At 45.8% G+C, this 18,059-nt stretch overlaps 1 protein-coding gene across 5 annotated transcripts in view; it reads left to right on the top strand.

Annotated features, from left to right (window-relative positions):
- Tead1 (TEA domain transcription factor 1) overlaps positions 1-15,816 on the top strand; it is a 208,838-nt gene extending 193,022 nt beyond the window's left edge. For all 5 annotated transcript variants that reach the window (XM_032892874.1, XM_032892877.1, XM_032892876.1 and 2 more), the window contains 3 exons: positions 8,210-8,350; positions 11,062-11,214; positions 15,127-15,816. In XM_032892874.1, the coding sequence (XP_032748765.1) occupies positions 8,210-8,350; positions 11,062-11,214; positions 15,127-15,240 (408 nt within the window). In that variant the 3' untranslated portion in view covers positions 15,241-15,816. The remainder of the gene's footprint in view (positions 1-8,209; positions 8,351-11,061; positions 11,215-15,126) is intronic.
- Positions 15,817-18,059: the final 2,243 nt, after the last annotated feature.

Genomic DNA, 18,059 nt, shown 5'->3' with positions numbered 1-18,059 from the left:
CCTTTTTTTTTTTTGTAAATGAATGCTGGTATTGGTGGGAAATTTGCAATGCAAACAGACAGCCTTTCAAACTATGCTTATTGTAATTAGAGCAAGCTTTTAAGATTCTTTGAAGTACTAAATGTTTATGAAATTCAAATGGGGGTATGCAGTCTGCACAATAAAGGGTCCCGGTGGTGTTTTTAAAAATCGTCTATTTTGTGGATGTAAATATATGCCATAATTAGTGGGAAGTAAGTTGAAGAGCTGGGCTGGCTGAGCTTATCCCTGTTATTCTTATTTAAAACAGCTGTGGCCAGAGAGCTGCCTCTGCTGCAGGGGTGTTGTGCCAGGGCACAAAAGGCTCCAGTGAATGGTGCACTCGGGGCCCACTTCCTGCCGGCAGCTCCTTCCTTCCCTGTCCCCATAGGCAGGCTGTCAGACTGGAGAAGTGTCCTGCACAGCGCAGGCCTCCCCTGCCCAAAGCCCTGAAACTGGTCTGAGCCAAGGTACAGATGCATGCAAATGAAGCAGTCTGGGAGGGCTCCGGGGCTGCCAGCTTTCTCCAGACCTACCCCTTCAATCCCCAGATAGGCCCAGTCTCTCAGGGCCCTTTTGCCCTGTGCAGAGCAATTGTCCTTTGGCGCCTGTGGGAGCAGCTGCAAAGCCCGCAAGGCGTGCCCTGCCTGGCCCAGCCTCACCATGTGGCAGGCTTGGACAGCCGCCCACAGCAGGACCCAGTTCCCGGTGCCGCCTGCCAAGCAGCCAGATGCTGCCATTGGGAAAAAATTGCTTCACAATTTGAAATCTTGGTCCTTTGATCATGGCTCAGAGAGGATGCAGAGGAGAGATTCAGAGTGGTTTGAAAAGGGCCCCTCCATCAGTTCCTATTACACTGGCTCTGGTCAAGGACAGTCCTGGGTGATTTTCATTTCTGCAGCCTCCTGATTCCTGCCCAGCCCTCTGCACTCTCGAGTGAAGGGAATGTCCACAGTCCATCCCTGTCCCTTTATATCCCTACCTTAAGAGCTCTCGCTTACTCACAGTCCAGCAGCTTTGCCTTGTCAACCTGTGACACAGCCGAGTGTCCTTTCTATGTGGCCTGTTAGCTTCCAGGCTTCACTGACAGCGTGGACCTTTCTCTCTTCCTGGTTTTGCCCCTGTAGCCAGTTCTCCAGGGGCCACAGGTTTTATAGGGACAGTTTCTCTGATCTTGGCCTAGCCCATGGCCCGGTCCCCTCTTCAGAGTCAGGATCCGACACACCTAGACCAGGCTTCATTTTTAAAGATTCCTCCCCACCCCCCAAGACAGGGTTTCTCTGTGTAACAACCTGGTTGTCGTGGAACTGTCTTTGTAAACTAGGCTGGCCTTGAACTCACAGAGATCCACTTGCCTCTGCCTCCCAGGTGCTGGAATTAAAGGTGTGGACTACCGTGCTGGACTGATAATTGCATTTATAATGCTTACCCAAAAGTACTCCCTACCCCCCAGCCATGAAATTGAACAGTGAACCACAGCTTTGAATAAATAGATCTATAAAGGGTCTCAAGTAGCAAAGACTGGCCTTGAACTCCTGATCCTGCTATTTTTACGTCCCATGGCACACAGGCGTGTGCCAGCATTCCTGGTTTATGAAGGCAGAAGACTGAACCCAAATCTTCATGGGTCATCGTCAAGCGCTCTCCCAACTGGGTCATATCCCCAGCCCCAGGGGTACTTTTTGTTGGTATTTGTTTGATCTGCCTTTGACACCTGCCTCTACCCTCACCCTGCTTTCCAGAACTTGCCTACAAACAGATCTTTGAGCCTTTAATCCACCCAGGGTGTTAGTGACTTCTTTTTTGTTGGTTTCTGGAGGAGATTCCATAATGTGTCTCTACACATGCCTTGGTAGAGAGTGGTGGGTTTGTACCTGTTTGAGTAGTTAAACCCAGCGTGTCAGACATACCATGAAACTCACAACCCAGGGACACATCCTACTTTGTTTATCTGGGAAAATCCTGGCTGCTGTTCACCCATGTGGACCGAGGCTAAGCTTGATGTCTTGGTGGTCACCATCATGTTTATTGATTATCAAGTATAATCAATATACTTATAATCCAAGTGAAGGTGTCTGTAGATAGAACTCGAGGCTCTGTCCCGGTCAGTGTTTTAGTTGTGGAGTTGACAGGAGGAGTAGTGGGTGCTTCTCACCATCATCACTGCGGCAGCTTGCACGCACATTGCTGTGCACCCAGTCCTCTCCACAGCAGCTGTTCATGTCATCTTCTCCAGTAAAGGTGAGAAATGTGAGGGCCTGCTGCCCATGCCATTGTCCCGATGACAGAGACGAGGCAGTGACAGGTGAAGTGGCACCTGGAATATCTGGACTAGATAGAAGGAACTCTAATACCAGAGGGAGGCTTAATGAGAACAGGTTTGTAATCAGAGCCCTGGGGTAGCCCGCAGGAGAGACTGGGAGAGAATAGGAGAGCTCGGCAAAACTGAAGAGAGTGTCTGAATTGTCTTCTAGCACCTGGAGATCTGATGGAAACTACCAGAAGCAGTGATACAGGGAAACTGAGGGCTCCTCTTGGCGTTCTTAGTCTCATTAATACAAGAACTTAAGGATGGATCGAAAGGGAATTGGAAGACAGTTACTTTAGAGTTTAAAATGAGATCCACAGGACAGACAAACTGCAAATATCAGCACTGCTTGCAGAAGGGGATGGGGCCACGCCACTTCAGTTAAACTGCTATGGAGGTTAGCCAGAGGGGCTTCAGAGAAAGCATAAAGAAGCCCAGGGTACACAAGGAAGCATGGTTAGAACGGAAGAAGGAAAGGAAAATGAAGCTTTTCTTAGTAAGTCAGGAAAGTGGGCAGGATCCTGGAGCCCAAGTTGTAGCCCCAGTCCACGGTTGCCTTAGGGACAGGAGTTCTGGAAGAAAAGTATAATGTCTTATTAAAGACTAGTTTTTTCTCTGTTCTCTCTTGTGTGGCTTTAAGCGAATCCTTTCCTAAGACTGGTACCATCTTCCTGAAGGGCAGCCCCTTAGCCAGGTTCTTGACCCTGTCCAAGCAGAATGCTAGGTCAACAGCCAGGCCAGAGGTTCCGTCCACTTGACTGAAGGAGAAGCTTTTCTCATAACAGGCCTTTATGGCTGCCTTGTCAGCATCTGTGCTAGGCAGAATCTGATGGACCCGGGAGTGCCATGCCTGCATCTATGGGGTCTGTGACTGTGTCACACTACCCACAAGGTGCAGGGAGGATAGCTCACATTTTCCACCTGAGTCCAGTGTAGTCCTGGGGTAAGAGTGATGTTGAAGGAACAGAAGGAATGGATCCAAGAGCCACAGAGGAGGGATTTGAGTGACCCTGGACAGTAGAAGAGGCTAAGAATCAGATTTCCACAGTCTCCCAACAAGAGACAGCCTGGCAAATCCATACCTTGCTTTTAGCCTGGTGAGACCCAGTAGGGATTCTGACTGCGTGGAGTGCAAGATCAAGTAGTGTTGTTTTAAGCCTCTAAATCTGTGGCAGTTTGTCCTGGCTGGTTGTGTGTCAACTTGACACCAGCTAGAGCCAGAGAGGAAGGAGCCTCAGCTGAAGAAATGTCTCCATGAGAGCTCCCTACAAGGCATTTCCTCAACTAGCAGTCAGTGCGAGAGGCCATTGTGAATGGTGACATTCACTGGGGGTCCTGGGTTCTAGAAGAAAGCAGGCTGGACAAGCCAGAGGAAGCAAGCCAGTAAGCAGCAGCCCTCTGTGCCGTCAGCTCCTGCCTCCAGGTTCCTGCCATCTTTAAGTTCCTATCTTGGCTTCCTTTGCTGATAAACAGCAATGTGGAAGTGGAAGCTGATAAACCCTTTCCTCCCCAACTTGCTTGTTGGTCATGGTGTTCGGTTGCAGCAATAGAAGCCCTGACAACAGTTTGTTGCAGCGTTGGTAAGAAGCGAATTGGACAGAGAGGGAGCTAAGAAGAGCATTGACTGTATCCAGAGTAGTACTGAAGGAAATATGTGTAAACACTTAGACATTGGGTATCTTGGGCCAGGGGGCTGGGAAAGGGGTTTCTGCATGGAGAAGAAAGAGTCGAGCTCTGAAATTCATACATCCATAGGGCAGCTGAGTGGGTCTCTCAGAAGGGCCACCTCCTTGGGCTGCTTACTCCTTCCCTTTCAGAGCCCTCTCCATAGTAAACCTGTTAACTAACCAGGGAACGGGATGCATTTTAAGTTTGGTATGCACCCCGAGGAATGGCTTTTTTTTTCCTTGTGTTTTTGTGTTTATTTGCTTTTAGAAAATACTCTGTGGTTAGATTAAAAACAAAAACAAAAACCTGGCAGCATACTTTTTCTCCCTTATCTTCTTGCCTTCAGAATTCCAAGGTCATCCTTGAACTTCTTGGGGCAAGTAGAGAGTTCCTGTGAGCCTCAGCCTCATGAATAGCTGTCTTCTTTGTTGCTCCCGTTCTTTCTTACGTTGCTTTGCTCTCGGGTAGTTATGACTTAAGTGTCTTTCTAGAATAGTTCCAATGCCATCAGTACCTTCTAGAACATTCTAAAGAGCATCTGTGATACAGTTGGTGACTGCAGAATTATTTTTCACGTGGATAGATAGTTTTTGTAAAGCAATTCTGATGTCACCTGTAACTAGGTGATTTGCCATTCTCTGGGGAAACCTTTTAAAATCTAAATTCTGAAATTACAAATCCAATTCGAGGTTCTCTCGGTATGTTGAAGTAATGGGTAAATGAACCGTGCAGAATCCCAGGACTGAACATCACAAGTTAAATGCCAGAAAAGCAAAGCGCCAGGGTGAACATCGTGTGCCCCGCCTTGAAGTTTGATTGGTTTTGTTTGTGAGAGCATCACATACACCTCAGACTGGCCTCAAGTGCACCATGTAACAGGGGATGACCTTGAACTTTTGATTCTTCTGTCTCTACCTTATGAGTGCCCAGTTTCTGAGGTGCGGGGGATTGAATCAGGGATCTGTCCTGTGCATGCTAGGTAAGCATTCTACCAACTGAACTTAAGCCCAAGACCTTCAAGTTTTCTCTCCTTCTTAAAATTTCCATTCATTCATTCATTCATTCATTCATTCATTCATTCATTCATTCATTCATTTCATTTATTTATTTATTTATTTATTTATTTATTTATTTATTTATTTATTTATTTATTTATTTATTTATTGTGTCTGGGTGTTTTGCCTGTGTCCACTCTTGTGAAATTATCTATGTACCACATGAGTGCCTGGTACTCAAGGAAGCAAGAAGAGGGCATCAGATCCCTTGGAACTGGAACTGCAGACAGCTGTAAGCCACCATGTGAGTGCTGAGAATCAAGCCCAGGCCCTCTGGAAAAACATGGTGGTGCTTTTAGCCTTTAACTGCTGAGCCATCTCTCCAGATCCTTTTTGTTTTCTCCAGACATAGTTTCTCTCAGTGTAGCCCTGGCTATCCCGGAATTCTTTCTGTAGACCACATTGACCTCAAACACCTAGAAATCCACCTGCCTCTGCCTCCCAGAGTGCTGGGATTAAAGGAGTGTACCACCACCACCCAGTTCCTCTAGACCTTTAGTAACTTCTTTTCTTGCCCCTGAGGGATACTGGGTCTCATTATGTAGCCCTGGCTGTCCTTGAATTGACTGGAGACCACTCTGGCCTCAAACTTGCTGTCCTTCTGTAATGCTGGGATTGCATGGCTGTGCCACCACACCTGACCAATAACTTCATTTTCCAGGATCAGTATATGGTAGACGGTCAACCCGTCATCTAGCTCATCAGCATATCTGCATGGCCCTGAGACACAGCAGTGATGCAAGGCAGGGGCAGGGTACAAATGAGCATGGTCTTGTGCAGGCTTAAGCTAAGAGGCTGGTCTGTGGGGAATTGACAGAGGCAGAAACCATTTGTTTTTCTTAAAAAGTCTTCTTTTTAGTATCGGGTGCATACCATTTTAAGTAATCCTACTGATACCCCCCCATACTGTTTACCTAATTCCTAATAAAGGAAATGATAAATTGGAGGCTTATTTTATATACGCAGCACATTGTGCTTTAAATTAGCATCCATTAGCTAATAACACGTGTTATTAGCCTTTCTCAAAACGCACAGGTGCACTACAGGGTCTTCTCTGGAGTTAAGTGTGTAACGGCTTAGAGCTGTCTGAGCCTCCTGCATTGCAGCTCTAGCTTGAAGAGGCAGTGCCCCAGGTACAACCCCATCCATTGGTTTCTGTTGACAGACCTGCCTGTAAGTGAATGACAGTTGCTTAGTGATGGTGAGGATGAAGGGCGGCTCAGCCACTTCTGGCCTCTCCCTCTCTCTTTACAGAGTTTGACGTAGACTACCAGTTAACACGGGGAGTAAAGAAATGGAACACCCAGTTCACTCTTGTTCTGGGTCTAGATTTGCAGCCACTAGGGGTGTCTTTCCCTTCAGCTCATGGGGATGGAGGTGTGAACACTGAACACGGCCATAGGCTTTGCTGATGTCAAACCATTACTGTAGTTCTCATTTGGTTGATATTTTCAAATGTGATGTACACTGACAAGTCATCATAGGTGTTTTAAGTAGTCCCTGTTCCGTCAGCCCTACATCTGCCCAGTCTTCATCTCCTGTTTCCTCAACTCCTTATTCCAAAATAAGGAATAATCCAAACGACCTAGGTTGTTTAATTTAGAATATTAAGCTGCATCATTGTTTTATAGGCCCTTTTCGTTGTTGCTGTTTTTCCTTCCCCATCCCCGACTTGATCTCACTAGTGTGGTTAGCTTGCGACTTACTATGCAGAGCACACTGGCTTTGAACTTACGGTGAGCCTCCTGCCTCTGTGTCTGAGTGTGGGATTATAGGCATGTTCTGCTTATAGTTATCCCTCTATAAAGGTAGAACTTTCTGAAGCTGAAACTGAGGAAGAGTAATCTGGAACCTTCTTTCCTGCACAGGCATGTATGTACTGTTGAGTTGTTACAGACAACAACTGGTTGCAACCTGCTCCTCGGGTGCTGTTCTTAACCAGTGTGCTGGGAACTCTGGATATACAGAACCAGATTTATCATTTGAATTTTGGGAGACTGGAAGGTCCAGGGTCCAGATACCAGTGTCTGGGAAGGCCTCTTGTAGTGGAGGGCGTGGTCCTTTCCTATGATTGTTCATTCTTTTACAAGGACAGACTCCTGATCACATCCCCCAGAGCCTCACATCCTAACATTTGCTGTGGGAATTGCACACCCACCACAGTCAGACCACCAGCAATAGCATACGCCCACGGCCATGGCGTTCCTCAGTGGTGCCCCACAGACGTTGTGCTCTGATCCTGGCACCAGAATTTCCTGGTCTCCCATTTGCTCCAAGATGCAACCTGCTCTTTTTATTTAGCCCTCCACGGCCTGAGCTATATCTGTGTACCTCTTCGTTTCCTTGGTTCATGCATGAGCACATGAGTTGGGAAGAAACCTCCAGACCTCCTGTCTCTCTGCATATAAGACCTCCATTAATCCTTGGTGTGACACTTTGACTGTATAGGCTTTCCTCTGTGCTTGTTTCCTGCATTAGCTTATAGCCTGGTGCCATCATGTCCAATGTGAGCCTTACATGCTAGGCCATTCATAAGAATGTGTTACGCGAGTAGCTGTGGTTTAGGGTGGTCATTAATAGGAAGACTTTGGGATGTGGTAATCGTCTTTGTAGCAGTGATGAGTCAGCTGCAGGGACTTGTGTTTTTGTTGTTTATTTTTGTTTTTAAGTCTCTCACAAGATTGGCAGAGGACACAGTCATTTCATGCCCTGCTTTGCACACTTTAGAAACTTTAGAATTTTCATTACGAGGGTACAGTTCTGTTCCAATACTGAATGCAGGGACGTCAGGCTGAATGCATCCTGGTAGCATGTCCTCTCAAGAGAACACTTTCCAGATGTGTACCCGCCACTGCAGGCTCAGGTGCTTGCCTAGCATACACGAGGCCCTGGCTGGTTTCCACCCCTGGAACCTGGGAACTGGGTATGGTAGCACATTCCTGTAAGCTCTTAGCAGGCAGAGACTGGAGTTCAGGGTCATCCTCAGCTACACAGCAAGCTCAGCCCCACCTGGGAAGGAAGTGCTTTCCATCAAACCGGTATTTGTAGAGAGGAGGCTGTCTCTTCCTCACTGCTTAGCTGTTAAATGGCTTACCAGAGTGCTCCTTTGCCACTGTGACCCTAGGATGAGAGAATAACCTGCCCTACTTCCTTCCCACAGGCGGACTTAAACTGCAATATCCAAGATGACGCCGGGGCCTTTTATGGTGTGAGCAGTCAGTACGAGAGTTCTGAAAACATGACAGTTACCTGTTCCACCAAAGTGTGCTCCTTTGGGAAACAAGTAGTAGAGAAAGTAGAGGTAAGTCCATTACCTTCCGGTCAGTGAGGACCTTTTCCGGTGTCCTTTCCCTTCCCTTTGCACCTTTCCTGGTTACACGCCTGAGATCCCAGGGTGCTCTGGGCTAGCCTTCTCTGAGGGAGTCCTGGTTTCTTTTGTGAGAGGCCCCCCTGGGGTCCTGGCAGGGCTTCTAGGTCAGATGTTTCCCCACTTCCTAGCTGCAGGCCTTGGGGCTAATGATCAAGGTGGTTTCCTTCTGAAACCTGACACCTCCTGTCTGATACTGTTTCTTGGGGTGGGGGTGTTTTTGGTTTTGAGGGTTTTTTTGTTTTGTTTTCTGTTTTCATTTTAACTGTTTTTAGGTTAAATTTCAGAAGGGAGTGTTGCCTGTAATCCCAGCACTTGAGAGGGTGAAGCATAAGATTCCTGAGTTCTAGGACAGCCTGGGCTACTTACTAGAGTCCTGTCTCAAAACAAATACAGAAAAGCAAGGCATTCCATCCTGTGTTAGGAAATAGCTGCATTCAACTTGCACCTTTTAGAGACCTGTTTGTCTTATCAAATAAAGTTTGTAGTTGGCAGTCGGGTCCCCAATCTAAGATTGAGGGTTTATTTTTGCATCAGTTCAACTTGCCTGTGGCAAGGCTCTAGCTTCCTAGCCAAGCCTGGAGGCTGCCTGTTAGGAGAGGGGTGGGTTTAAGAGCTTAGACAGCTCTGGGGGTGTGGGCTGTCCTGGAGCCTCCTAAGCACAGCTCTGGCCATGCAAGACTGATGTTAAAATGGCAGGAAAGGATACGGGTGGGTTGAGTTGATGGTGAATTTAACAAGGGTCATGGGCCTTCCCATAGGAAATGGCTCCTATAAGAGGTTTTAAATGGAATTTAGTAACTGCATATTAAAGCTTAAAGAGGAGGAGAGCCAAGGTCACACTCTTTATGCTTGCCAGCAGCAATGACCAGGAAGTACCTTTTCAAGGGACAAATAGGGGATAATTAGTGATACAAGAGAAGGCTTGAGAGACAGGAAATATCAGTTAGGAATCCTGAACACTAAGGATAGTGAAATTGGGGTGTCGGTGGTGTGGCTGCCCTGACAGCGTAGCAGGAGCACAGAATTAGGATTAAAGGGGGGTTGCGTGGGGAGGGTGGCTCAGAGGGTGTCTCAGAGGGTAAGGTGCTTGCTGCTAGGCCTAAGATTCTGAGTTCAATTCCTAGCATCCACACGGTAGAAAGGAGAGAAAGAACCAAGTCCTGTAGATTTTCCTTTGATCTCCACATGCATGCAGTGACACACGTGCACTACCCATACAAAATACAAGTGGAAATAGATATACTTATTAAGTAGTAATCTTTTTCCAGCCAAATCTTTCTCTGTAACATTCCTGTTTATCCTAGGAGCTTCTGGGCCCTGATTTTATAACTAGGTTCTAGGGTCAGGTGCAACAAATTGTTCTTACTATTCTTTTTCTATCTTTGCTTAGCTAGGAGTCAGCCTGCCTAGTTCCAAACAATGTGCACTTCATTTAATGTAGAGAAAGGCAGATGGTTTGAACAATATACTTATATTTAAAATGATGTATTATTAATATAAATTTATTTGCATTTCTGTCTCATTCTGTTTTGTTAGAATTTTATGTTTTTTTTTATCATGTCTGTTTTGTTTCTTGTTAAATTCTGAATATTTTGTGGTTTGTGTTGGATTCCTATTCCTAGATTCTAATTTCTAGAATAGATGGGCTTTGGGTTTGGGAGCCTGATCTAAAGATCTTTATCAAAGGCCTTTCTACAGAGCTGTGCATGGTGGTGCATGTTTTTTTTTTTTTTTTTTGGTTCTTTTTTTTGGAGCTGGGGACCGAACCCAGGGCCTTGCACTTCCTTGGCAAGCACTCTCCCCCTGAGCCAAATCCCCAACCCCGTGGTGCATGTATTTAATCCCAGGAGTCAAGGCCAGCCTAACCTTCATAGCTACCTCCAGGCCAGCCAGGGCTACATGGAGAGATCTGTCTCAGAGTATCCAACATAGCAGATTCTCCAGTTTAACCACAGTGATTCCTCCCTTAAGGTTTTGAGCTCTATGTATCCAGGCCTACTGGTCACTCCTATGGCTTCCACTCACCATGCTCAGCAGACCCTTCCGGTTCAGTACTAGCAATTTATATATTTCTGGACCAGAATTGTGTCCTCTAAGTTTGTGTTTCTTTGCCTCTTACTTAGGATTATTGGAACACACACTTTCTCCCCCCCCCTTACACACACGCGCACACTTTTTTTTAAATTTTTTTTTATTTATTTTCATTTTTTTTTTTTTAAGATTTATTTATCTATTATATATAAGTACACAGTAGCTGTCTTCAGATACACCAGAAGAGGGCATCGGATCTCTTTACAGATGGTTGTGAGTCACCATGTGGTTGCTGGGAATTGAACTCAGGACCTCTGGAAGAACAGTTGGTGCTCTTAACCGCTGAGCCATCTCTCCAGCCAACGCACACTTTTACTGAAAGGATTTGTCTTGCTTTAAAGATCACCCTTTACAGCATTTTTTTAAACTTGAAAAATAATGGATTCTGTGCCTGACTGTAAATTTAGAGGTAGGGTTTGTTTTTGATTAAGTAATCCACAGAAATGACAGAGCTTGTCAATAGATGACTTATGTCGAAAAGTTTGTCCTTTCAAAAGCAGCCATTCTCTGGTTGGAAGTATAAAGATACTCAAACCTCTTTTTCCTCACAGACAGAGTATGCGAGGTTCGAGAATGGCCGATTCGTGTACCGAATAAACCGCTCACCAATGTGTGAATATATGATCAACTTCATCCACAAGCTTAAACACCTACCAGAGAAATATATGATGAACAGCGTTTTGGAAAACTTCACCATTTTATTGGTAATATTTGTCTCTCCCGGTTGGCATTGGTAGAGCCTGCACTGAGGCTTGTTGGGGACAGTGAAGAAGGTGGGTGGGAAGGAGGCCAGGTTTTCAGCAAGGGTACATTTGAAGGTCAGGATGCCAAAGTAAACTCAGTGAGCCCAGTTCTCCTGAGAGGCTGGTAAGGGCACCCCTGTGGTCCTACAGCCTCTGATATTTCTCTGTTAGAGAACGGGGAGCCTGAGTGTTTATCCAGGGGATCCCTCACTTGGTGTGTTGGTTCTCCATCAGATGTGTACTGTTTTGGTTTGGTTTGAAAGACTCCTTTCTACCTATCCCTTCCCTTTTAAAAAAGAAAGAAAGGAAAGAAGGAAGGAAGGAAGACAGACTGATTTAAGCCTTATGTGGCAGTACTTGCCTGTAATCCCCACACTTAGGAGGCTGAAGCAGGGGGATCAGGAGATTGAGGGCAGGCTGGACTACATAGTGAAACCCTATCTTCAGACAGGCCAACAAAGTGGCACAGGTAAAGGCCCTTGCCATGCAAACCTAGGTGGTCATGGCATAGTCAGCGTTTGGAGTCACTATCGTCAGAGACTGGTATCTCAGAGCTCAGACCTAGGATCAGCATGCGTGAATGGATTTTGCATACAAACTTGACTTTGTCTAGAGATAAACTTACTGCTTCTCTGCACCTGAAGCTTAGAGCCTGGGAGTCTGGGGAAAACGCTCGTCTTTCGGAGTCCCCAGTATCGTTTTGGTAAAAGATGACCAGTTTGCAGAGTCAGCAGTGACAGGGCACAGTCTCTGAACTGTATCCTGCTGCAGTCCAAGACTGTGGGAACTGGGGCGGATGATTCAGTAGTAAGAACCTTGCCACACAAACATGAGGGCTGGGTACTGTTTCTGTGCCCCACAAAAGGTGAGGGCTCCTGGCACTGCCTCTAGTCCCCAGCCCTGGGGGAGTGGGAATGGGTAGCTCATTGGCTGGAGGCCATTGGCCAGCCTAGTCTAATCAGTGCGTTCTGTATTTAGATAGAGATTACATCTTCAAAAGGGAAATTTTGAATTAAGTCAGACAGAAGAGTGAGCAAGGAGGACTTGCAAGATCAAACTCTGGCCTAAACACACACACACACACACACACACACACACACACACACACACACACACACACACACACACACACACACACACACACACACGGCACTGGCACTGCAGGCCTTAACACTCAGGAGCAGGCAGGGAGTGTGGTCTTCTTTCTAGATTTTAAAACCATGCAGTGACTTGAATTCTTAGCTGGTAGCCACCCACCTCTCTTAGCAGGAATTTGTGACTGCAGGTCGAGGATTATGATAGCACCAGTCTGGACTCTGCCTCAGAGGGCCTGGCGGAATTGAATGTGGCCCTCAGATGTCAGAGAGCTTAGGTACCGGTCAGCAAACATGCCTCTGGGACATATGACCTCCACCATTCCAGACCTTACTGGGTTTGGTTAAAATGAGTCATTAAAGCCAGTCATAATGGCACAGACATATAATTCCTGCATTTGGCAAATGGAGGCAGGAAGGTCAGGAGTTCAAAGCCAAGCTAGGCTATAGGAAACCCTTCTCAAAGCAACAGCAAAGTGTCATTAAGCAGTTAAAGTATTTTGATATAAGCAATTAATAATTTCCAAGAAACATTTGTTAGAAATAATATCATTGCCTTAGAAAACAGTGGACTTCAGGATTCCAAAACATCCAATTGATGGACAGGAGAAGTTGTACTTTCTAGCTCTTGTTAGCAGCTACCACTTTGCTAAGTAAAAGTGGGTCACTGGGCCAATTTAAGATCCCCATGACCTGTAGGCTAGGCTGTCTGGTTGCATCCTGTGCATTGGGATTGAGGTGAACACATAAAGGCAGTGAGAGCCCCAAGCAGAGGCGGGAAGGACAAAGGTGAACCATGTGCCTGCTGTCTTCTTGCCCTAGTGGAATAGGCCTGTAAATCTCACCTGCTGAGGAAGCCAGGGCAGGCGGATTGCACATTCAAGTCTGCCTAGGTGTCTTAGTGAGACCCTGCCTTAAAATAAAGAATGAACAGATGGGGCTGGAGAGCTGACTTGACTGTTAAGAGCACTTGCTCCTACAGTTTCCTACACTTGTCGTATAACCATCTGTAACTCCAGTTCTAGGGGCTCTAACAGTCTTCTGATTGTAGCCTCTGAGGGCACCAGGTATATGTTATGCATACACACATGTAGGTAACTACTCACACATAGAAGATAAAAATCAAATAAAATATAAGCAAAATGAAAAGAAGCCTAGGGATTCACAGTGGTAGGGAACTTGTCCTACTATACATCAGTTCCTGGGTTTTTAACTCCTGAGGATAGACGGATGGATGGACTGACGGAGTGGATTTACAAGAAAATGGATATGTCTGATAATTCAGGAACCTTTGTAACTGTTACTGTAAAAGTCTCACCATGAACTACAGTATCATTTTTGTGGCTAAGGAATCCCTATGACATGGTGATTGAGTCATGAAGTCAGAAAGCTTGAACTGAAGCTTTCTCTATGTGCCCAGATAAGCTATTTAAAGGCTCCATAGCTGTCTCCATTAGTAAATGGCTCACTCAGATCTGTATTCTTCACCTCCAGGATGACCAGTGAGCATCTTTAAATTCCCTCCGTTGCACCATGGGCTCCTGAGAAGTGATTTTACCATCACAGTGTGCCATGGTAACTTGTGGCCTTTGAGTCGAGGAAGAAAATGAGCAGATTAAGATAGATACACAGTCATTTAGATTGTTGAATATTTCCGAATGAGACACCATTGAAGTCTAGAGATAGGTGGGGAGGGACTCTCAAGAATGGTAAGGAAGGTGTGTGTGTTGAAGGATAAGCAAACGTTTTCCATATTTACCAAGCAAGTGCATACCTGGGTATCAGGTGCTAGGAATAATGGGACGGACTGGTTGAGTTGGGCAGCCATCCCAGGGTCAGATGAGGGAGGCAAGCATTCATCCAGGAGACAGATGGAAACTAAAATTATCACCAGTGTCCTGCAGACATGGGCATAGCACTGAGGTGATGTGACCTAGGTCAGAGGGGGGAAGACCTGTAGGTGAGGTAGCAGCTTAGAGCCCATTAGTCTTGAGCAGATGGCGGCACCTCAGCCTCCTCTCTGCCATGGAACAGTAGCATCCAGTCACAGAGTTGTGAGGTCTGTGCCAAGCATCTTATACTGGGGTAGATACATAGTGGGCACACAGCATTGGTGGCCGTCATAGGTTTTATTCGCTCAGCAGATGCTTGATCATGATGCACCATGCCTGAACTGGTTAGCCAGAGACATGGTCTCAGTTCTTCACAGTTCACTGGAGGAGCTGGAGATCGGAAAACACCAGTCTATATGAATCACAGAACTCCATGGAGAAAATCAGAAGTGAGCCTTTATTCTTTTCGGTCAGGGACCTTGAGCTTGGAGGCAAGAGAGACTTACATGGGTGAAACAGACCATTGCAGAGGGGAAATTAGGCCCCTGACAAGCTAGATAAGGCACTCAAGCTCAAAATGTTTTTCAACATGAAAGTCACAGAGAACCACTGAAGTGTTGTGAGGTACATTTGATCAGATTGTCCTTCAAAATGTTCCTTCTGAGGTAGCATGGGGGCCTCAGGCCAGTATGAGGAGGAGAGCCAGAGCTCAGATCTGAAAGAGGCTCTAAGATCATAGATGTGAGGAAGAGAAACCCATGGGGGCAATGAATGGGTATTTCCTAACACACTGTGAGAGGGCCAGCCTGTGTCAGCCGAGAGCAGCAGCAACAGCAGCAGGTGGGATTCGTGGGGTCCCAGTGAGACTTGTAATCTGCGTGTCACACAGATTGACCGTGCTGTCATCTATGTGGCCTGATGGTACATATGTCTTTCTTTTTAAACAGGTGGTAACAAACAGGGATACACAAGAGACTCTGCTCTGCATGGCCTGTGTGTTTGAAGTATCGAATAGTGAGCATGGAGCACAGCATCACATCTACAGGCTTGTAAAGGACTGAACCGGTTATTTATAAAGAGAGATATCTGTATATACACACACATACGTGCACACACACACTCTCCATTATCGAACGACTGACTGTAAACCTCACCACACAGGGTGCTACCCTGGCCCTCCCCTGGGTCCCACCCTGACCTTTCTAAATCCTGTTCGAGTGAACTTATTTTTTTCCATGTGTTCATGCTATCACTGTAGCTGTGAAGTTGTGATGCAGTTTTTTTGTGTATTCCTCAGATCTGCAAACCACAATCCCTTGGGGAAGGTGAATCTTACCAGCCTAAGCTAAGCCTCTCTGCAGACCTGTTTCATGTTGTGGTAGAAAATACTGAGGCAGAGGATTGGCCACGGGGCATTGACTGCCTTTATACAAATGTATTTAGTTCTTTTTTGTTTTTCCAACATAAAATTCTTGTTTTAAGATACAAGTAAAATTAATCTTTAAATATAAATGTAAATTAGTACAGGAAAACTAAGATTCTTTAGACTTATCTTTGTAACTAATTAGGGTGGAAGTTATGGAAGAATGTAATTCACTAAATTATTTTTTAAATGAAATCTTTCTTTCTTTTTAAAACCAAATGTTAAACTATAGCCTTAAGACATACTTGGTTGAAATATCCTAATAAGACAAATTTGTACCTTCCCCCAACCCCCAAGGTTAAAACTAATACCCTAATTCATTAAACTCTTGAAACAGGTGTTACAAAGGAGGAAAACATCACCCCTTTTCCTTAACATATATAGTCTATTTAAAAGTGTAAGATTGTATTGTACTAATGTGATGATTCATTATTTAATGAGAAGGACGAGACGGCTCTTTTTGCAATAAGTAGATAACACTGCAACAAGTCTAGGCTTACGATGTTACAGTCTCGTGTGTGCAGTCACATTATATGGTCAACCGCATTTTTTATCGAGACAAGTTCACATTTGAACCACTGAAATTTAATAGCAAAATTTAAAATTGGCACGAATACTGCACTGTGAGTTGCAAAGGTTGCAGAATCCTGTGGCTGGAAGAAAATTGTCATCAACCGAGCAAGCAGAAGGCTCTTCAGGCTTGGTGTCTCTGCTCCCCGGAATGGCACTGTCACAAGCCTCTTCCCCAGCCTGTGAATAGGTTGTTGCTGGTAACCCAGTGTGCATGGCGGCCCTTGTGACTAGCTGTGTGTTCACACACATGTGCATATTCAGCTCTCTGAGCTCCTGTTTCTTGTCAGTTTGCTCATCGCCTCTCTTGGTCTGCATTATAGACGTGGATATATATTCTCTAAGGGCATCTGTCCATAAGCCTCAGCGGCTCACTCGCCCGATATCTATCTCTCTCTCTCTCTCTCTCTCTCTCTCTCTCTCTCTCTCTCTCTCTCTCTCTCTCTCTCTCTCTCTCTCTCTCTAATATTTTGAAGCAGATTCCCCCATTCTCTTATCAGGAGAATCTTCCAAAGCATTGCCCAGCAGAGTTGGTCTGATGTGGCCAGCCTCGGGTTACTTCCCTAAGTGCTTCTTCACTGGGGAAGCAAGAAAGGTTACCCTCCACTTCCCAGGGAAGGTAAGAGGAAAGTAAGGGTCTCTTTACACACTCACACGTGTGAGCACTGCTAGGAGTATGTAAACACGTTAGAACATGGTACAAACTTTTTATCTTAAGAAAATAAAAATCATGGCTTGTTTTTTGCACTAAGGCTATAAAATAGAATCCCACATCTGCTCTATCCAGGACACACACACGCCTTTGTCCCTGCATCGGCTCTGATTGCTTACATCACATTTGGCAGCTTTTGGTCATCAGTGGGTGGGTGTGGCCGGCATGTAGTTAAAGGAGCCACACTGGATTGACTCTGTCTCCTCCCAGCAGCATCCCTCATCCCTGGGAAGACCAGAGAAGATTTTGCCATTCGCAATGTGCCTCCCTTATGTAAGCCAGTGGGGCACCTTTTCTCCTCAGGAGAACTGCCTAGGTTCTCTGTTTCTAAGCCAGCCCTCAAAGGAATGGCTACCCCGAGTTTCTCCCCTTTATCTGTCTACAGACCAGGTGTTTAAAGATGTCTCCTGGATGTAACATTAATCTTTGGACAATCCTCTTGGGGAGGTTTCTTTAGCTTTGATTTCCTATGTCCTTCCTCAGGGGGAGCCCCCAATGTCTCTTGACCAGGAAGATAGGAATCAGTGGGTACAAATGATCTTCTGTGGCTATAGGTCATCCCAGAATGTGATGGGGGGGAGGTCTGCTGCTCAGGAGAGGAGCTGCTTCTCCGTACCAGCTAGAGGACAGTGGTTGGCAGTGGGAGAGTAAGACTTCACAGAGCCAGGGTGGCCTCACTGTCTGGTCCTCCTCCTAACAACTTTTGGAGCTGTAGGAGGTGGGGGGGGGGTGGTGTGGATGACCTGACTTAACTTTTTGCTTTTAAAGCAGCTATAAAGTTCTTTTTTTTTTTTTTTTTAATTCTTTTTTTTCGGAGCTGGGGACCGAACCCAAGGCCTTGCGCTTCCTAGGCAAGCACTCTACCACTGAGCCAAATCCCCAACCCCGCTATAAAGTTCTTTAATGTATATTCACCCCCACACTCCCTCCCTACCTTCTTATTTTGCACCCTACCCATATCTCCACCCCTCCCAACTTCTCTGTCTTTCTTGCTTTTAAAAAGAAAATAACCTTACTCTTAGTTAGAGTTACATTGCTATGATGTTAATAGTGCCCAAAGCCAGTTGCAGGATAAAGTGGGTTCACGTTTCCACATCCTAGTCCATCACTGAAGGAAGTTGGGGCAGGAACCTCAGACCACAGGTTCATTCCGAGGTCATGAAGGAGTGCTGCTT

The sequence above is a fragment of the Rattus rattus genome, chromosome 2, assembly GCF_011064425.1.
Source record: "Rattus rattus isolate New Zealand chromosome 2, Rrattus_CSIRO_v1, whole genome shotgun sequence".
NCBI lineage: Eukaryota > Metazoa > Chordata > Mammalia > Rodentia > Muridae > Rattus > Rattus rattus.
This window is presented reverse-complemented; position numbering and strand designations above follow the sequence as displayed.